Consider the following 21,710-nt stretch of genomic DNA (forward strand, 5'->3'; position numbering starts at 1 on the left):
ACAATGTTCTTGTCTTATAGCCTATAGTTCTGTTTAGTATGTCACATTGCAGTTGTTTGTTTATCCCCGTGCTGACTAATGAATAAGTGCCGCCTCTGTGTTAATTCTAAAAAGGTTATGTTACTATTTATAGCTCAAAACAGCTGAAGTTTGTAAAATGACTTCACTTTGTCATCATTTTTTTGTAATCCTTTTTAATGTTTTTCTTTATTATTGTGACCTTGATGTGAGTCTATGAGTCTTTAACATATAGTTACACTACAATTAGGACACAGCTTGGCAGTAATTTTAATACATACTATTACCTGAAATTCAGATATGTTCAAAATGTTCCCAGCAATACATGATTAAAAAAATATCAAGAAAAAAGAAAAGAAAAAAAGCAACCATGCTGTGAGTGGTTTGTGCAAGTGTTTCAGTACCCCAGCAGAAGCTGTCGCTCAGCTGCTGTGGGTAAAAACACTGTGCTGTCTCTATTTCATGACTTTCAGGTGTATTAAAAAGTGTTAGTATGTCCTAAAAAGGTCCTAAAAAGTATAAGTATAATATTTTCTAAAAATAAGTCACTAAAAATGTCATAGTATAATATGCAGTCATTCTCATCTACAACTCTTCAGATACCACCTCTTGGTTAGTAATTTCGACTTCAGACACCAATACCGAAAGCCCCTTTTTGAAAAAGGCAGCTGGATGCATCTGTTTATAATGCCTCCAAACAGTACTCGCAGAAGTATGATACGCCACTGGATGGTGTCAGTTTGAAACACTGCCAGTAAGAACTTCATATAAGGAGTTGGAAAGTCCCTGTAGGGCGAGCGTGACTTGTCAAACAAACCTCGGACTTTCATCAGGGAGCCAGCTGTTTGCTTCCCATATGAAGGTTGAGCCAAACCCTGGGGCGTTTTTTTTTTTTTTTCATTCCACAGTCATGCACAAGGAAGTAAACGAGATGTGTTACTGGTGTTGTAAGTTCATTTTTAAAAAGATTGTGCACACCTAAGGAGCAGGACATTTCCTGTGAAAACAGAAATGTTTTTGGTTTTTTTTTGAAAACACACAATGTCAACAGGATGCCTAATGCGTCGTATGTAGGCATGAATAGCACTGACCAAGCTGCAATATTGCACAAATTGGATGATTGTATTGCAATATGTCATGAAAAAGTCAGCGTTTCTACTTTTCCTGCGATAATAATAAAAGCATCAAGCAGAACACAACGTACAGAAAAACTCCCGCATACCGTCTTACTTGCAAAAATCATTATTTAAATGTAATGTTAATTACCTTTATTTGCCTGATAAAGGTCCACTGGAACATTGAATTAAAATACTGGTTTAGACAATTGTTTTTCTCGAAACTGCGTTCACTCAGATCAGGAGTATTCAAATTTCTGATAACAGAAATGTTTGTTTCAAAATGCTCTAAAATGATAAGTTTAGCTATTTAGTATCTGGAAACCTCTCTGGGAGGAAATCCCCCCCGGATCCCCCCTGGAGGTTGCAGAAATACGGCTCTGGGACACAAGCCTACTTTCTTAAAAAAAGACCTCTGTCCACTAGCATGAATCTCATCGCAGCCACTTGTTGACTTTTTGGTGAATCTGTCTGACATCATTTGTCCACTGGTACTTGTGAAATGTTAAAGGGTGTTTTTTCTTTAGTAACAGAAACTCTCATAGGGGGCTTCGGCCGTGGCAAAAGAAAATGGGACGTTAAAGAAGACTCTCATTTTGCGATCAGCAGTGACGTGAGTCTTAATGAACTTTGCGCGTGGATTGCGTGTGACAGACACGCGGCAGCGCAACACAGTGCTGTCATCCAAAGTTAGCGGAGCCCCCCGTGAAGCGTCAGACGGAGCGCCGGGCTGGCAGATCAGGCTGCACTTCACTCCCACTGCAAATGCTCGATCAGGTGGCTGCTGCTCCAAGTTAACCCCTGCGGAGTGAGCAGTGATGGTCGAGCGCGTGGATGTGGATTATTAGAGAGACCAACTGGCTGATGCTGAACACCTGCACGTGGCGGAGGACTGCCTTCTTTTCCTTTACTCGACCTCCAGCCTCCAGCAGCTCTCACTCTGCCTGTCAAGCGACACGATGAGCTCCTCTCTCCCTAAAAGCGACTCCACTACTTCTCTGCTCAGATCCTCGGGGCTCAACCGCAGGTCCGCGCACCCGAGTAGCGGTCCACGCGATCACCGGAGCCACCGCGCTCACCATCATCCCACCGGAGGCAGCGATGATGCACACTGGCCCGAGGACTGCGAGACGAGCGCGCGGAGACCTCTCTGTCAACCAAGACATGCAGACTCTCGAGGTGATCACCGCGTGCAGAAGAGCCACTCTCACCGGCAGGCGAGCGTCCCGGATGACGGTTACGCTCAGGAGGATGTGAGACACAGGACGAGTCGGCATCAGAAAGAGCGCAGCAAGTCCACTAGGTCCAAACACTCTCATCATCACCACGACTCCTCTCGAGGCGAGCCGCCTCCTGCAGGGCATCACCAGAGCGGCGCCCAGCAGGACAGGAGGACCTCTCCAACCCCGTCTTATCCAAAACAACCGGACGATGCGGCTTTCTTCTTCGAGCCCAGAGAAAGAGTCATCACCGGGTCCTCCTCCAGCCTCAGCTCCGACCCACTTGCGACCAGCGCACCTGTCAAGCCCGCATCCAGCCGCACATCCAAAAGACTGAGCGCAACCGCGTCTGAATATGACTCTAGTCTGCATCCCATAGTGAAGTCAGTGTTTGGGCAGGTAAGGGGGCATGGAGAGGTCATTAAACTTTTGAAACAGTTGTTCACATGTAAGTTTGTTTGTTGAAATGGAACAAAAAGACGATTTAAACAGCGCTGTCTAAAGCAGAGTTTTGTCTTGTGAGAATCTAGATTCAGACCACTTGGTGGGAGTTGAAAGAAAATTGCAATATAAATATAACTAAATTTGAAATCAAATGCAGTTTTCAGTATTTCCTGTAAAAATATTTCAATTTGCTTTTTGATAACACAGGGCAAAACTTTTAGGAATATTGGAAAAGACAATTCGAAGAGAGATAGGGTTGCAGTGAAATACTGGTTTTAAGGTATTCCATATGAAAGTTGATGATTATCCTATATCCTGTACATTTGTGCATTTGCAGTTTTGAAAAAATGCAACGGAAAATCTCACTTTTACTTCAGTTATTGTGAAAAGGGAGACTTTTAACACATACTTCCATTGAAAAAAAATGGTTTTAAGTCTAAATTGTAGTTATATAATATATGATCAACCAAAACTGACCCTTCTGTTTTCATTCCTTTATGGGTCATTCTGACTGATTATAATAATAATTATGTAATACTATAAAACAACAGTATTTCCTGAGACAATTATTGTACCATGAAAATCTCATACCATTGCAACCCTAAAAAGAGATCTACCTCCGCGGACAGCTGGGGGAGCAGTTGGAGCCATAGGTGGTGAAAAAAGCATTTGGAAATAAGAAAGCAATTTTAAAAAGTCCACCAATAAGGGTGTAAATCCACAGGACAAAAATAACCCAGTGCATTATCTAATCTTTACTCTAATTTCAGTATAACATAAGATAACATCATGTCTAAATTTTAAACAAAGCAAAAGTTTGATATTCTGCTTCTTTATTGCCACATTTAGCTGTGAATGCTTACACTAAGCGTATCCCAGCTGCAGAGCCAATTGGTCGACAGCAGGTGGAGGTTCATGGGTGAAATGCAGGTGCCCTCCAGTCACCCGAGGAGATAAAATTGAGCAGATAAAAAATGGATGCACACATTCAGTCCAAATCTGGCCCCTCTATGTATCTGGTATCCATCAGTTTGATGATAGGGGGGGCTGTAGTCTGTCATGCATCCCAATATGAATACAGCCGCTTTCATTGTGCCTGTCACCTGAGCAACAGCAAGGGGATCAACTTTCCCGCTGTGTGGAAAACTTGTCAATGATGAGAGCTTGTCACTCACACATGCACACACGCACACATAGGTAAGTATGCTGATACACACTGAGGTGAGTTTTTCTATGCATCAACAGCAAATAAAGGGTGTATCTCTTCTTCCCTGCATCACCCATTCACCTACTAATACATTTGCTACACTTCTTCTCCTGTGACTTCAACACATTGTGCAGTTGTACAGCATAGCAAGCTGTCTGTTCCCTTCTTTTCTTGTTTCATTGAAATCCTTTTCTCTGCGTTGATGATAAAAAGCTCAAGAGGAGACAATTACCTCCCCGAACACTAATGTGTTCCAGAAATAACTCCTCTCAATCCAGGCCAGAGCTTCAATCAGTCTTAGGGGTTCCAGTGAGGCAAAATCCATGCAGCGGTGTGCTATAAAAAAGTCTCTGGAGCTGCTGACGTGTGTGGAAATAGCAGATGTTTTGTCATATAAATAATCTCTTATGTATTTCACATGAAATTCATAGAGTTTTTTTGGCAACAGTGAGCATTTTTATGGTGTTGATTTATATTTGAATAGCTATTGTGGCAAATGTTGCAGCTCTGGATGTGTTTTGTGGAGAGGAATTAGAACAAATATCAGGATTACTCAGATATCAGCTTACATTAAAAACATCACATCAAAAAGTTCAGCCACTCAGCGATGATCAATGTTTATATTGTGACTAAATCATCACGTTTTTTAAAGAGGACAAGTTTGTTTTCTGTGTTGTCACTGTGAAGTCATCATCTGTCAATAGTCAAAGACGATTTCTGAGCTGACGCCGGTGCACATCAGTGTGAAAGGATGAAAAATGTATGTGTGAGACTGAAAAAAAATGATGGTAGAGGCATTTTTTTTTTGCACCTTCTCAGTATCTTACCCAAGCTATTTCATTCAAGTGACCGCACATGCCTTTAATGCTTCTTGAATAGCTGTGGCAGCACAACACTGAATGCAGGGTGAGATATTACACACTGCAAAGTCTTCCATTTCACATTTTCTTACGTAACATCAAGATCTGCATACAATCCCAACAGAACTCTGCCAGTGAAGGAAGCTAAAAATAGACCATCAAGACCTGATTACGAGAGACTGGAGGAGGGCAGAGTGTTTTTTTGTTGTTGTCTTGGTTAAAAAAAAAATCAGCTCTTTTGGCAAACATGCTTCCTGACAGGGCAAATTTGAGAATAAAAGAGCAAGTTTCCGGCATGTGCTGTCATGTTTCTCTGAGCTACCAATTTATAATCCACGCTTTCATATTCATAAGATGAATCATGATTGCAAAAAAGGCTAGTGTGGGGGTTAGACTAAGGACAAATGTGAGATGTGTTAATGTGTTTTGCAGCCTGATGGATACAGATATGTCATGATACAATGATTTGTTTGGTAAAATATATATTTAATGTGAAAATGTATATGTTTAAATAAGAAGAGAAGGCAAAGAACAACTTAACAAGGTGCAAAAATTAGCCAGAAAAAAAAGACACAAGAAAAAATACCTTAAAATAGGCAAAAGGAGAAAAGTTTAAAAAAAACAAAAAAAACAAACAAAGCAAGACAATGTAAGCTTGTGAAAGGCATCTTAATGCAGTACAAGGAACTGGATGTCAATCCAGGTTTCAAGGACTTAAAGTATCCAGGTTGTGCCAGACAAGTTGATCAAGGACAGAGCATTTTGTCCTCGCAGAATTTCAGTTTCTATTTTATGATTATCTAATAATCACCACATCCCTCAGCTTTTGTCACCTTTAGTGACCTTGCTCTAAAAAACCCTCACTGGGAATCTAATGCGTCACAGACCTCTTATTTAAAGACATCTGTTATCTGCCCCTGAGAGACTTATTATTGCAGAGATGGTTTTCTTTTCAAATTTAGATAAAAGAGTCTGCGTATTAACCAGCAGAGGGAGCGCGCACTGCTTGCACTAATGGCTCTGAACTCAGAGAGTGTGTGAGCGAGAGATTAACTGTGTGTCACATCAGTGAGACAGGAGAAGTGAAAGGGCAGGAGAAGAAAGTGAAGGAAGCGAGACAATCAGATAAATCAGGAGTTGGAGGAGGACAGAGGATAAATTTGAAAGTGCTGGCAGACCTGATGATTGTTATATAAGACAAAAGGCTCATCAACTCTCACTTCCCTGCTCCCACCTGACAGCGACGGAGACAATGTGAGGAAAGGTCTTACAGCGTAGATTAGCCCTTCACATCCTCACTTGGTTTTCCTGCTCCCATTCTGACACTTCCTGTCTGCCTTTCCTCTTCGTCTTCACTCTTACGAAATCTCCCCCTTTTTTCTGCTGGGGTCACACTGACCTTGACTATGTCTGAGAGGGAGTGAAAAGAAATGAATTACAACAAAAGGCAAAAATTAGTAGAATAAGGAAAAAGAGCTGTGTGGAAATGCAAGAGATGATCGCATTCACCACAGCATATGCCTCCAGTACGTCTAGAGTATAACAGGCTATTTTTAGATGCAGAGGGATATTTTTATATCTGTGCTGGCAGAGAAGGAGGTAGAAAATTCACTCTTTGGTTAAATCCCTTTTTTGAGATGAGGATTAGGCGGTGAAATGTAAAAAGGCTGTGTGCACAACTGCACGTGCTGCAATTTTAAGCACATGCGTGTGATGCTAAATATTACTGCAGACCTGAGGCTGAGAGGAGAAATCCGGTGAGGGACACAGGACGGGATAAATGAGTCAGAGGAGAAACAACAGAGATTTAATTGACTAAAATAAAATATGTCAATATTTTGTGTCCTGCTGACGCACTAAACATTAAACCTGACTAACTGAACATGAGAAATAACACCAGAATGAAACCAAAAAACCAGAATAATCTGCTCAGCGAATTTAGCCTTCCTGATTTGAATGGATTAATTAACCGCAGGATAAAACTGTGACGTCTCAGCCCAAGCACAAGATGACGCAAGTGTGCATTGTATGTTTTTCCACCGCCCTAGATGTCCTTTGATGACGACAAACAGACACGCACAGAAAAATCTCATGGTCACCCTCTTTATCCCTTTATCGTTGCATCAGAAAATACTGTGATTTAAACTTAGTAGCTTTTGAGAAACCATTGACGTGACTACATTTAATTCCACTTTGCAAATAAATCAGAATTTTGCCTTATAATAGCAAAAGAATGATCTTAAGGTTGATGATAAACGCATGAGTGCTTGATATAACATCAACCCTTTCCTCCCTGTCCTACATCTTTCAGCTCATTGAACTCACTTGATGGCTGTGGATGAAACAGGATTATATTTGACCTCAATGAAAAAGCAAAATAAGTTAGTCATATTTACTCTTGGAATGGGCTTCATGTCTAGTACATGCATATAGATGTCTTTGCATTGTGGATATTTTGCAAAAATCATTGTACATCTGTATATGATTCTTGGAAAACTGTAGATATTCAGATGAATTTTCTCCAGATGTTGGTGTAAAGTTGTCGGTATGACGTGTATATGTAGTTATGTAAAGTAAATTGTGTGTGAGTGAGAAGGATTGAGGGAGAAGGATACAGCCGAACAGAGAGAGAGATGGGAGAAATGGATCTCATGCCCGTGCACACTATGTATGGTCTGACATTATGAGAGCTGACGGCTCCTGTGTCTGACGTCTGATGTGTTCTGAAGTTCACAATGAGCCTCCGGTGAGAGGCTGGGTGAATCATCCGCAAAACAACACAGAGGAGCCGCAGAGATATTGAATGGGAGCGAGATCTGAAGCGACTTCGGCGTGAATGTGTTTATTGAAATAGCAGAGAATAGGCAAGGTCGAACAGCAGAGGGAAATAAGGATGTTTATCAGGGTTGCAACGGTTGCTGAAGTTACCTCAGGAGTGAATGCTGATGGTAAAAACCTGCAATGAGGATTTCATACTGTGTGCTGTGGTTTGTGGATTCGGACAGTGGTGGGCAAAGCACTCAGATCAGCATCAGTTGTGCTTATTGTTAGTCCTCTTGGATGTTTGACCTTCACTTTGCAGAATGATGTGTGTGCAGAGTGTTACACTAAAAGGCTGTTTTGAAATGCATCTCCTTGAGGGACAAAGTTTCTCTTTGTTAAACTTAAGACGAGTACCAGCATGAATTGGTGTCATCACAATTTGTTTGGAAGCCAGTTCAATATGCAACTTACATAAGCGTGATGTAGCAATTTTTGGCCTCCAGCGCACACACACTGAGAATAGAAGATATTATGCAAAGCATGGAGTTTAAAAGGACAGTTCACCCCTAATCAAAAATACACTTGTTACAGTGGCCCTAAGGGTCAAAACACTACATTTCAGAAAACACAATAACATTGCCAAAAACACTTCAACATTTCCTAAAACACTGCAACATTTCAGAAAACAATTCACCATTTCGGAAAAGAACTGCAACATTTCCAAAAACACTTCAACATTTCCCGAAACACCACAACATTTCACAAAATGATACAGCATTTCCCAAAACAAAACAGCATTTCCTAAAACAAAACAGCATTTCAGAAAACAAATAACTTTTCACAAAACAAAACATTTCCCAAAACACTATTCAAATTTCACAAAATGGTGAGACTCAAAACAGTCGGAAACCACCAGAAGATGAAGTACTTCCGGTGGTACCTACCTGTTCTGGTTTGAGTCTCACCAAATGCTGAAGTGTTTTCTGAAATGCTGAAGTGTTTTCTGAAATGCTGAAGTGTTTTCTGAAGTGTTGTAGTGTTTTGACCTTGATGGCCACTGAATAGTGCTGTTTGCCAATCTGGATTGTTTTGGTTGAATTTTAGAGCAATATATCCTCCTACAATTGTTTGTATGACGTCCCATAAATAAGCACCCCACAAATGACGTTAGGTCCTCAATATAAAGTTACACAGTTAACGTTAAGTTACAGAGGTGAGGTTCAGGCAAGTAAAGTTAGTGTTGTTAGGTTTAGTAAAAGAAATACTGTGACAACATGCTTCAGAATGACTCAGAGTTCATTAAAATTTCACATGGTTCTGAACACCAGTCTTCTGGGGTGTCCTGTATTTTATGACTCCACTCTCCCCCCTTCCCACCCCAACCTGCCTCCAAACAGGACTGCTCAGGACCGCTTCTTTCTTTACTCCCATTAACCCATATGTCACTTGATGGCTGTCTTCTAAAATATGTGGTTTGGTGTCTGCATGAATTAACAGCTCAGTGTTGTGTGAGACATGTCTAGATTTTGGTGCATTAATTATGTAGAAAATAAAGAAATGTAAACAGTGCATGAAAACAGCCTATAATGAAACTCAGTGGATGGAACTAGCGTGTATCTACTGCTAGCTGACTTAGCACAACTGAGCAAGCTGACATTACAGTTCAGAACAAAGTAGACGCCATTAATGTTTACATCATGCATGGTCACAAGCTCTAGCCACTCAATAATGAGTAGATGCACGCTTCATTCTGCGTGGTGATACAGACGATGGGTCTAGTTTGAGTACCTGGATCATGATGGAAAGAGACATTGCTGTTGAGTTTTTCCCCCTTTTTGGGCACCACAAGCTGAGTGCCATCTAAATCCACTAATATATTTTAGAGAAGGCAGACATCTCTACTGCCAATATCTCCAACACTTGACAACTTGCACAGAAATAATTAAGATTGATAAATGGCATTACAGGTAAAAGGAAAGGTGTGTATTTTTGATTTTGGGGTGAACTGACCCTTGAAGTGAAAGTCAAAATACTACAATGTAAAAATTGCAAGAAAATGGACTGAATTCAGAAGATATTACCAGCTAAATACACTTACGGCAAGATTACTTGTGTGTGTGTGTGTGTGTGTGTGTGTGTGTGTGTAAGAGAGAGAGAGGGAGAGAGAGAGCGAGGCTGATACAGGGATCATTTGTTTGCCTGACTGTGTGTTTGCATTTGCACATGTTGGTTTGCATCTGTGGTGGCTCACAATCATTGTGTCATTTTTTGTGTGTGCATATTTTGGCTTTGATCTGAATCTGTGCCCTTCAAGCTAACATGACATTGTGATGCTCCTGTGTGTGTGTGTGTGTGTGTGTGAGTGTGTGTGTGAGAGAGAGAGAGAGAGAGAGCGATGGTTGGATGGTGAGGGAAGAGTGGGGAGAAATGTGGGAGAGTAGGGGGTGAAGAGAGAGCGTGTGTTATATTTTTAGCTCTATAGCCCCACATCCATGTGTGTTTAATCGAGTGTGTGTTTGTGTGTGTGTGCGTGTGTGTCTGTGTGCATGTTTGGATTAGTGTCTCCAGCGTCTTGCTCAGGGGAAGGTAATATGCTTGTCCGAACGAGCTTCTTCTGTCACATTCGCATAGATGGTTTAAAACTGTGGAGTGAGCGAGAGTAGGGGAGAGAGCAGGGGGAAAAGAGCAAGAGACAGACAGACGGACAGAGAGAGAGAGAGAGAGAGAGAGGAGGGGAGGGAGGGAGGAAAGACACTGTAGGAGAGAGGATGGAATGAATAAGCAATCTTGCTTTTTCTACTCCTAGCACTTGCATCTCGCTCTGATCACATGCATGCTCCCTCTCCCTCGCTTATCTTTGTGTTGTTCTGATCTGTCCTTCGTCCTTGTTTACATATTTCCTCCTTTGTCTCAGTGTCCCTCCCCTCATACCTCCCAGCGTCCTTGCCTCTAGGTCCTCCCTGTCCGTACACTCCTTTGTCCTCTCCCTCCTCTACCTCCTCATGATATTTTTGCTCCTCTCCCTGCCTTTTTTCCCAAATGTCCTCTTACGTTAGCCAGTGACCCACTGAACCCTCTTTCCCTTTCTAATCACTCCTATTCCCATGCATGCCCAGAAACATATGCAAACACACATGCATACACTCACATACAGCCACACTAATACACACACAGTTAGAGAGAAAACATAAAGCAAGGAGGATTTTTCTTTGCAATGGGCAACTCTGTAAAGTCGCTTAAAATTTTCACCAAGAAGGTAAGGTCCGCTCTGCTGTGGTCTCCTTGAATCCCCCTGCATGTTTGTCTCATGGTGTGACCCCGACCTGACCAAAGGCTAGTGACTGGACCCTGTACTGTCTGACTGGCTATTCACTAACAGGCTGTCTTGAACTGTTTCCCTGTGTTTTATGTTGGGAGAATAAAGCTTGTGTAGTTTCAGGAGCTTATAGCATTGATTCAGACTTCGCTGACTTCCTTTAAAACTAATTCTGCATGTACTTTATGAATTGAGCTTAGCACGGCGCTACTGTAATCTAATGTGACATTTGCATCTTTCTGTTTACAAGTTCCATCGGTGCTCAATAGTGCATGCTGCATTCCCTAGAAACCCATTTTCGCCTTTTAGACAAGAGGTCAGAGGAGCTGGTTGGTGCTGCTTGTGCTCAACCTGTTGGCTGAGGTGAAGTCGTTGAATTTGGATCATGTCACCGAACATTAGAGTCAGTCAAACACAGTGATGCCACCTTACCAGCCAGCAGAGGATTTCTACCCTGTTGAACCTGCACCTGCGGGACCAGTCAGTGGAAATGTTGCGAACAGGTGTGCTCTCTGAGCTGTATCTGATTCTTTTAGCTCTGGTGTAGAGGCTTTTTAGATGACAACATAAGTGCGCAACGGATGAAGAACACTCAGGAGCGTTTTTGTAAAAGCTCAAGAAGATAACCTTTGCTTGTACAATACATCTCTTACATCTGCTGTCCTCTTCGTGTCAGCTTGAATAGACTCTCAGTGTAGCAGGCAGACGACCCCACAAATAGATTTTTCCTTCATATCAGCAGCTGCACATCCTTGAGGAAGCACAATATGACATGCAACTGTTGATGCCATCTGTGCAAAATGGGTTAGAGTGCTGGAGAACTTCTTGCTTGACTTTTCTTTTTTTCTTTCTGTTTAGTTATATAACTGTGAGCGCGTGGCTTCATAGTACTTTTCTGGCACGATATACCCACAGACAGCCCTGCTCCATGCATCACTTGGTCAGATTACCCAGTGGGCATCCGTTCCTGCAGTGGAGACTGTAGGAATGCATGAACTAGCATTAGGACGAGCATGGTAACAGATGGAGTGTGAAGGTCATTTGTAGAGAATATAATACCCTGTATATTTGCTTGTAGTTTATGTATGCGTATATATTATTCATGGCATATGCATGTAGATGTCTTACTGTAAAAAGCAGCTGGAGACGAGGAGTCGTTCGTGTCTGAGAGATTAAAAGCAGCAGCAAAAACAGTCCCTTGGTAATTCGCTGTGACAGTGAATCCACTCGCTTTTATCTGGATCTTCCTCCACTGAGTTGGATATTACATGGCGGTAATTGAGGACTTGACCGACATTATTGTGTTTTATGAGTGAGAGGAGATGTAACTGCTTTTGCATGATAAAAATGTGCAGTAGAAATCAGAGTCCTTTTTCTGATAGGCTCGTTTTTAGCATCAGATTAGGCTGCTAGCTCCTCTAATTTAAATATTACTCAGCAATGGTTGGACCGCATTTGAATTTATTTAGACAAAGTTATTTTTGTTCAGTAGCAGGCAGCGATTGCCCATTTTTAATTAACCTGTAGCTGTCTGTAATTGGGATGACTGCTGTTTTGCCCCTTGGATGGTTGGCTAATGGGTGATTATAATGGAATGGCTGGCTAAACTTTAGCCTCGTCTTCTGGACAACATAGTTATTTTGTAATATGCACAAAAAAGTCTTATTATCCCAGCATGATTCACTGTGTCATCAACCCTTTAAACTCCTACCCAGCAGATGCTGTACTACCACTATTACTACTAACACATTTAGACTGTGTTATTACTTGGAGTCATGATGCTGTCAGATGTGTACTCATGTGGACTCTGCTGTTTCTTACTTTCGACAAGTTTTGTCTTAGATGATTTTTCTGCATTTTTCAACTTGCGTCCTATTATTGTAGCTTGGCCATTGTTGCTATCAGTTATTATAATGTTGTACCCAATATCAGTGTTAAGATTTTGGACCACGGCAACATTGCTACAACAGATGGATTGGTCTGCAAATTAAGTTACAACATACAGTTTGGTTAATATTTTACTCTTTACCTCAATGTTCTCTTCCGAATAAGTACAGCTAATCTTGGGCTTTCTTTAAAAAGTGTTATTGTAGGGATGTTGTTGTTTTCCCCCTATCTCTACAATGACTTTGGTGAGTAAATGTTATCATACTTTTAAGAGAGGATGGTCAGTAGTGCAAAACTAGGAGAACTTTTTTTTTAATATAGCCTACTGTTATTATCCCTTAAGGAAAGAGAATTGAAGACTGTAAAAAAGAAAAAAAAAAGATTAAAGTCTGGGTAAAGTAAAATCAGAGATTTCTATCATTATGTCAGGAAATGTTTGTTGAAAACGTGAAAAGACTGGGAACTACATAGCACTAAATTGCGGATAGACCACTGCTCAGTGCTTTCGGTGTGTATGCTATGCTAATGTTAGCTGCTATTAGCTGCTGATTGAGAGTATGTCTTCGTTTCAGCTCCTCAGAGAATACTGCTTATGTTTTTTTAACATTTTAAAACATAATTTTTATGGCTGTCAGCGTAAATGCATTAATCGCGATGTGACTGAAGTTCATATACAGCCGACAACCGATGTTCCTGTCTTTAAGAGGCTGTACTGGGCTGAGTTTTAAAACTACAGTGATGATACTGATATCATCTGAAAGTAGAAGACTTAAGGAATCCAGGTACCCAACATGTCATGCTAGCTTGTCAGGAAGGGGGCTAAATGATGCTCCAAAGTTAGGCTAAATTTCGAGGATGGAAAATGGCATGGCCATTCTCACAGGGGTCCCTCGACCTCTGACTTCAAGATATCTGAATGAAAATGGGTTGTATGTGTATCCACGAGTCTCCCCTTTAAAGATACGTCGGCTTTGTGCTACTCCCATGCACGTTTTTGCAGTCATAGGATTTCTGATCAAGAAAGAATTGCTTCAACTTGTCAATATGGACTTCAAAACAGGTTTTAAATGCAAAATAAAGGAATTGAAAACATGATTTAAAAAATGTGATTAATCACAATAAACTATGGAAATTCTGTGATTAACTGTGATTTCTAAAATTAATTGTCTGACAGTCCTAATGATTTTTTAAATCCTTAAAATTAGGATTGGGGGTTTAAAACAAACTTTTCTGAGATGGGACAAACTTAGAACGCATTTTTATTTCTGCTTTATCCAGACTTTAAAGAGCACTTATGCCAGGCTTGGGCGCATCTTTTTTTTCTGCGCATTAGACTCCACTTTTGACATTAATACATGATACAGAGGCTTGGTAGTGTTTTGTTGTGCAGAGTTGTGACCTGCAGGACAGATTCATGAATGGCATCGGTTGCTCTTGTCATGACAAATTACAACCTTTTCCCTCTGACTGAGGTGCTCTCCTCCATCATGACTGCCCTGACTCCACACCTCTCTATGACTGACAGACATATGTCTGTCACACCCTCCATCCCACCTCCGTGTTGACTCCTTGTTGACTCCATGCTGCGACAATCTGAGTCACGGTCTCTACCCCTGTCTTTGCCTCTGCCCCCATGCCCCATGGTCCAGGACCAAAAGAAGAACTACAAAGCAGTGCAGTCCTGTGAGGAGGGGGGCTCTGGGGGGGCCTATCTTGAGCCGCTAGTGGCCCTGGCCCAGAACGGAGCCAACATGCACAATGTACTGGGGCCTGCGTGCATCTTTCTACGCAAGGGCTTCGCTGAGAGCCGGCAGGCTGTACGTAAGTCCAGACAATAACATGTGCATGCATGCCGAGAGTTTAGCAACACAGTGTATGCCAAATAACAAAACATGTGATGAATGTGTGTATTGATCACCTCTCATTGGAACGTCAGCACTTACAGCATGGAAATGAGCGTGATGGAAACGAGAAGATGGTATTTTTAGAATATGAGATCTTTTTTAGTCTTCAAGTCCTCTTAATAACTAAAATGCTGAATGAAAGGGTGTGCGTGTGTCTGGTTGTTTATGCATGAGGCTGCATTACTCATAAACACTGGTGGACATTTTAAGCAGGTCGGAGGATTATTAAAGCCGGGTTGTTGTGATGGCAGAAATGCTCCCTACATGACTTTTATCTATCTTCGTGTGTTTGCAGCAGTGACAACATGAGTCAGGGTCTTATTATTAAAGAAAACAGTGCTGCTGAAATCCTCGGTGTAAACGGCCGCTGTTTTACTGACTGCTCTGATGACAGGCTCTTCCATGGCTGTTCATAATGGATGCAGGGGTTCAGATTGAGTCATTTTAATCCAATAGTCCAAAAAATAAAGGAACTGTTATGATTTTGCATCTTTCTTATTTTTTTCTGCATCCTCATCTTTATCTTGTCTATTTTATGTTCATCCCAACACCTAATTCATTATTTTTCATCAGGGTGTCACAGAGTGCCAAGAGTCTGCATGATTTCTTCAGCAGGCAATAATCTCTTCCTGTCTGTCTGGAAGGAAACCTGCAGACTCTTGGCACTCTGCGGCACATATACCTGCAGTTTCTTATTTTTTTAACAGCATCATATTGTGCTGCGTTTTGGCATAGTTTTTAAAAATAGCACTGTTTGGATCCTAACTTTGCGCTGTGATCCTTCACAGGACCGAGAGCTGAGGCCCGAAGAAATGGATGGTATGTCACATTTCAGAGAAATAAAGACTCACTGTAAAATCTGACAAGTTGATCTTACTGAAAGTAATCTTAGAAACCACTTGCCTTGAAAATGAAATTAAATAATACTATAAATCCTAGTTTATGCTTACTCTTTAATTGTTAGGTTTACTTGAAATTTTGTTGTATTTACTTAAGAAGTAAAATGGCTTTGTTCTGCGTTGTGTTTGGAACTTCAGTAAACCAAGTTAGTCTGCCTTAACTTGAACATGACAAAGAGGATTTTGCCAATTATGTAGTTAGGAGATCTTTGAGTTCTGTTTTCTCAATATGTTTAAGAATATACACATATTATTGACTGGTATGCAATGGGCAGAATATTGATACATAGCACAGTAAACAGTTTACTTAAGTTGCTAAAGCTTGGAAAGATTTATTTAATTAAACTTGTCATTTTTAAGTTGAAACAACTTTACAAAACCAGTTAAATATAACTATATTTATTAAAATAGCTTAACCATTAGCAATAAAGTAAACAAATTAAGATTAATACACATATTTACTTACATTTTTTAAGGTGATTGGTTTTCTAGATTTTTTTTGTAAATCAACTTGTCAGATTTTACAGTGCAGCAAAATTTTCACAAAATTTTCAAATATGTTTCTGACATTTGAACCCTGTCTCTTTCGTTTTCAGAGCTGCGTGAGGCATTCAAGGAGTTCGACAAAGACAAAGATGGGTTCATTGGCTGTAAAGACTTGGGGAACTGCATGAGAACTATGGGCTATATGCCAACAGAGATGGAGCTGATAGAACTGAGCCAGCAGATCAACATGAATTGTAAGTAAAACTGTCTGTGTGTGTATATGCGGGCATGCCTATGCATGATTTTTCCTATTTCAAATGCTTATTTATCATCACTGCAGAATGTTTGAGTTCAGTATTATTCAGCCACTTTAAAGGAGCAGTGTGTAGGATTTAGTGGCATCTAGTCATGAGAATTTAAGATTCCTTAAGTGTCCATTGTTCAGGAGGTTTTTACCAGTAGCTAAAGTATCTGCAGTGGGCTCCTCCTCTCCAAAACAACCTAATGATATAAACTGGTAAAAACACTGAATAGAGTATTTTGTTTTTCTGATGCTGTTTGGGTAAATGGACAGAGGCTGTTAACTACAGAGATCAACGCAAAAACCTGAATACACAAATTGCTGTATCAAGAGCCAGTCTTTGGTATGTCCATTCTGGGCTACTGTTAAAAACATGTTGGACTCTGTGGAGGAGGAATTGCTCCGTATGTAGCTGAAAATGACTCACTCTAAAACCCAATCATTCTTATATTTATAAACTAATGAAAATACAATTATGAATAATAAATACCATTTATGCCAAAATATCTCCCTAAATCCTACACACTGGACCTTTAAATAGAAGAAATAAAGCAGTAAGTCTTGTCATTTTTGTCCCTGAAGTTTAACCCAGGTTCCTCTTTTCAATCTGTCCAACAGTGGGAGGACATGTTGACTTTGAGGACTTTGTTGAACTCATGGGGCCCAAACTTCTGGCCGAAACTGCAGACATGATTGGGGTGAAAGAGCTGAGAGATGCATTCAAGGAGGTGAGGAGAGACAAAATTGCAAACCCGGCGAGTTGACAGCATTGCGTAGAGCAGTGGTTCCCAACTGGTCCAGCCATCAGTCCAGATTACTCCTTAGTCATCAGTTTACAACACAGTGAAATGAAACATATTGGTAAGGTCTATACTTCAAAATAAAGTTTTTTTTACAAACTTGAGATGTTCATAAGTCACTTGTGATCCATTCAGAATGGATCCATGACCTACTTTTGTACCACAACCCATCAGTTGGGAACAACTGGTGTAAAGGTTATCTTCGAGTGACACCGACACCTTAAAGAGAGAATATAGGAAATTACAGAAATGCAGAAATTACAGAAATTACAGAAACACACACACCATTGGAAAAACAAACCAAGAGACTTTAGGTCAGATAAAAGAGGCAAAAATATTGAGTCAGCCAGTGTTTTGGTAATTTAGTGATGCTGAGAGGGATATATGGAAGAAAACGGGAAAAAAAGAGATATTCTTATAGAATTTTATGATTCTGTTCTCATTGTCTTTTGTTTATTTGTGTCTTTTCCTCAGTTTGACACAAACGGTGACGGCCAGATCAGCACAGCGGAACTTAGAGAAGCAATGAAAAAACTTTTAGGACAGCAGGTACAGAGTCTGTCCCCCTCTCTGTAGCTCTACGTCAATCATGGTGTCTGTCTGAATCTAATCTGTTTACTTGTCTTGCATCTTGTCTGAGACTGTGCTGAGGACATTCACACCTTCCCCACATCCTGACTTTTTCAGGTTGGACACAGAGACCTGGAGGACATCCTACGAGACATCGACCTTAACGGAGACGGGCATGTAGACTTTGAAGGTAAAGAATCTCATGCAGTGTTCAACACTATGCAATTCATACAGCATTTCACTGTGTGCAGAGGCTGGCAGTCAAACATGCGCACACTACACCTGTGTCTACTGGTGTCTTTCTATTGCCATCATTTTGTCTCTCTAAACCTTTGAAACCTGGATCGACATCAGTTTTCTTGGGCTGTCCTCAGACACCTGTCACAAGCAATGTAACCCCTTAAAATCTGAGCAATTTAGTTTGATTTATTGGAAAAAAAAACATGGGAAAAAGGCAATGACCAACAAGAAATGTCCTATGAGACAAGAAAATGACCTTAAAATTTGTAGTAAAATATATTTAATATTTAAAATCACTACAATTTTTATTTCAGACTTATGTTAAAATACATTTTAGCCCTTCCTTGGATTGCATTTTTGTATGTCTTCTCTTCTTCTCTTCTTTTTTTACCTATTTTCTGACCATTTTCTTGCAAAGTTTCTGACAAATTTCTTACTGATTTTTTTTGCCATGTGTTGTTAAGTTGCAAGTTGGTCATTGCCTTCTCTTAGAGTAAAATCCCAACATGTGTGCTGATATTTCAGTGAGGAGGAGATGAAGGCTGTAGGTCTGTCTATCAGATAATCTCCCCACAGGATTATGGCACCTCACAGATAACCCACAGAGAAAAAGATGCAAACAGGCTGTCAGCGATGAAAATATCAGAAAGGGCTGCTGTTTTCAGTAGCTTAATACTTCAACATAATTTCACTTTTTCCTGCATTTTACATTCAATCCATCACCAATGATGTCCAAGCAACATTTGATCTCACAAGACCAAAAAAGAAAGTGTACCCTTGGATTCCTAGAACTCATGCAGATCATTGTGATCATAATTATTGTGATTTTTGAGATGTGATGTGTGGCAGAAAAGGACCAAGTCTTGTCCACTGTTAAAAAGTGTGTATAAATTAATGCATAACACAGGAATTCTGTTTGGATCTATAATTGGATTTAATTTTACTAAGCAATACAGTGAGGAAAAAAAGATACAAATGTTTAATTTTCTTGCATTAAAACATACTTAATAGCATTCTGTCATGCAGATTTGTGATTTTGATTTTGGTTTTGTTTATGTGCACCTGACTCATTTTACACAACTCAGTTTTTGCTCTCCATCTAACTCCTTATAGGGAAATATCTGACTCTTTAGCTGCTAAATGCTACACTATGTACAACAGCTCGTTGCTAACCATGTCTGTCTGCTGTTTGGTGCTAGGCAGAGTATAGTGGGAGATTTTTTTACTGAAATAAAAATGATACCATAAAAACAGTAAGAGAGAACCAAAACAGTTAAAAGTTACAAGCTGTAAAACCAAAACAATGAGTTAAAAGATACTAAAATGCTCAGTAGTGGAGAGTAACTGTGGAGTCGAGTGATGATTCCCTTTAGTTTTGTCACTATGAGTGACCGCTTTTTTTACATTACACATTATTTTGTCCATTCGCTCTCATTCCCAGGGCATCATATGTCACTGCTTTGTCATGCCCCTTTGCATACAATATTGACACAAAAGACAGCTTTAAGCACATTTAAAAGACGCACCTGGCTTGACTCTGAGAGGAACTGAGCGAGAGAGTCCATATGGGGCAGCCAAACAAAACAGGACTTTCAGCCAGAAGACCACAGTTTGTGTTTAGTTTGAAACCAGTCAGTGTTGTTTTAATGTAATGTCATGCACTGACATCACTCACATGATTCATTTATGTTACATCACGTAATAAACATACTTATTTTTACCCAAAATATTTTTTTTCTATATCCTGACCAAGAAGTTTTGTTGCCTAAACCTGTCCAGGAACCACTTCACAACACTTCACACTCCATGTGTTACATTGCGTTTCCACTCTGAGGCCTGCATTTCACTATCAGCCTAGTAATTTGTGGGTATTTGACATTGAAAAACTAGGAGCAGAACACATGACAGACAAACAGGCTACTACATGTCTGAGATATTGCCGCTGCTCAGCAAGAACAGCAGGTTCAGTAGGTGCTCCATCTTGCATCTTTACAACCCACCAAAACCTCAAAAGCAGAGGTACAAACCTGCAAATCACACGACGAAATATCCATTCGAGCCATTCCATTCATTCAAAGAAACAGTTGTGCTCACTTATGCAGCATTGTATATTTCACTAAATATAGTTTTTAACTGCAAAACAATCTATCCTTTTCTTAATTACCAGAGTTTGTGCGGATGATGTCTCGATGAGCTCCTGACAGAGAGTCGACATGTTAAGAAATGGCATGGATGCTCTGTTGCTATGGGAGGAAGACGAGAGAGACCGGCACAGAGTACAGATGGATTTTGAACTTCTGAACTGTCAATGAACAAGAAAACAAAAACATATCAACCCTGCCCTGAAACTGCCACGCTGAAGCACAAAGGCTGCCGACGACAGCCGGGAGCAACACTGTTGATTATATGCTGCTGCTGTTTCTTAGAGCGTAAACAAAACCAACAGCTGCATTTCTGACTTTTACAAAGTATATTTTTTGAAAAAGCATATTTTCCTTAACAGTAGAATTCACAATAACAAGTCAATAACATTTCTAATGCTGATGAGGCTGTTGATTAAGTTTGAGTTAGTTTGCTCAAACACTATGTTAATAACTGTAGCATTGAAGAAGACACAATCTCAATGACAGCAAACACCCAAACAGTATATTCCTCTAAAGCTGAGGACAGCTTAAGCACAATTATAATATGGCAATATAAAATTATTCAATGTGATCCTGTCAAAGCTGTGTGTTTGTGTACTGTACTGTTTCCCTCCACCCTCTAATGTAAGTTTATAACGTCCCTTAAGGCTCTTGTTAAACCGTGGATAAGGCAAACCGGTATTTGTTTTGTAATTATGTGTAATGTAGCACTGATCTGCTGACTTAAAATAACATTATGCCTGTCTTACTGTGATATATATGTTATCTACAGCGTGCATAAGACTCCTTCAACTGCAAACAACATTGAAGGAATTTTCCTTACAGTGAGTTGCAAATCTTGAATACTGCAATAAGCCTTTTTTTTTTTAATTACATGTATGTTTTATTATCTCTGAATATTACTTTGCATGAATACACACAAGTCATCAAAGTGATAGGTGATCAACGGAGCGTACACATGAAAGAGAGATTCTTTTAATGCTTTAATTTTTTATCAAAGAGCTTCGATAAATGTTTATTGGGGTTTTGTGAGTTCTGAGGTGATTTTACTTCGGTGCAACATTTACATGTTTAACTTCAATACCTCAAGATGAATTGAACAATCAATCATCCATAAACTGCCCCTAGAATAAGCTCTAATACCAGTTTATTCATCCTCGTCGTTTTCTGTATTTGTAAGGAAGCAGCTCCTCTATGGGAAAAAAAAGCCAAAGAGAGTTTACAAAAATATTATTTGAGTCAGTGTAGTAAGTGTTTGCCTTGTGTTTTAGAAATATGATCCATTGGATTATGTTTTCAACATGGCTGTTTGAGATGCCCATTAAACTTCCTGGGGCAGCTAAGTTACTGGTCGACTGTTCATGGATGGACGTGGGGGCTCAGTATATGCATGCTAAAAGGTCAAGATATTCTTCCAAAGGGAAATCTTACTTTGTGATTTTACTTCTTGTCTTAACTGTGTGAAACTATGCATGCAAGAAACAACTGACATTTGTAGCAGAATATATAAAAATAAAGGTTTTTATTGGAACTTGA

General features: G+C 40.1%; 1 protein-coding gene across 5 annotated transcripts; it reads left to right on the forward strand.

The window, feature by feature from the left end:
- Positions 1 to 1,942: 1,942 nt before the first annotated feature.
- On the forward strand, positions 1,943 to 21,710 carry cabp1b (calcium binding protein 1b). Of its 5 annotated transcripts, none has more exons than XM_088070976.1 (8): positions 1,943 to 2,752; positions 14,480 to 14,647; positions 15,523 to 15,553; positions 16,230 to 16,373; positions 17,039 to 17,148; positions 17,695 to 17,769; positions 17,908 to 17,980; positions 20,198 to 21,710. In XM_088070976.1, exons 1-8 carry the CDS (start codon positions 2,093 to 2,095, stop codon positions 20,221 to 20,223), a joined length of 1,287 nt encoding a protein of 428 aa, XP_087927102.1. In that variant the 5' UTR covers positions 1,943 to 2,092; the 3' UTR covers positions 20,224 to 21,710. The 5 variants fall into 5 exon arrangements, with proteins under 5 accessions (XP_087927102.1, XP_042365550.1, XP_087927105.1 ...); XM_088070979.1 differs by having other exon boundaries at positions 2,615 to 2,752; positions 14,480 to 14,651; XM_088070978.1 differs by lacking the exon at positions 1,943 to 2,752 and adding an exon at positions 10,345 to 10,883 and having other exon boundaries at positions 14,480 to 14,651.

The sequence above is a fragment of the Plectropomus leopardus genome, chromosome 20 (genome assembly GCF_026936395.1).
Source record: "Plectropomus leopardus strain MGB_pleo_1.0 chromosome 20, ASM2693639v1, whole genome shotgun sequence".
In the NCBI taxonomy this organism is placed as follows: domain Eukaryota; kingdom Metazoa; phylum Chordata; class Actinopteri; order Perciformes; family Serranidae; genus Plectropomus; species Plectropomus leopardus.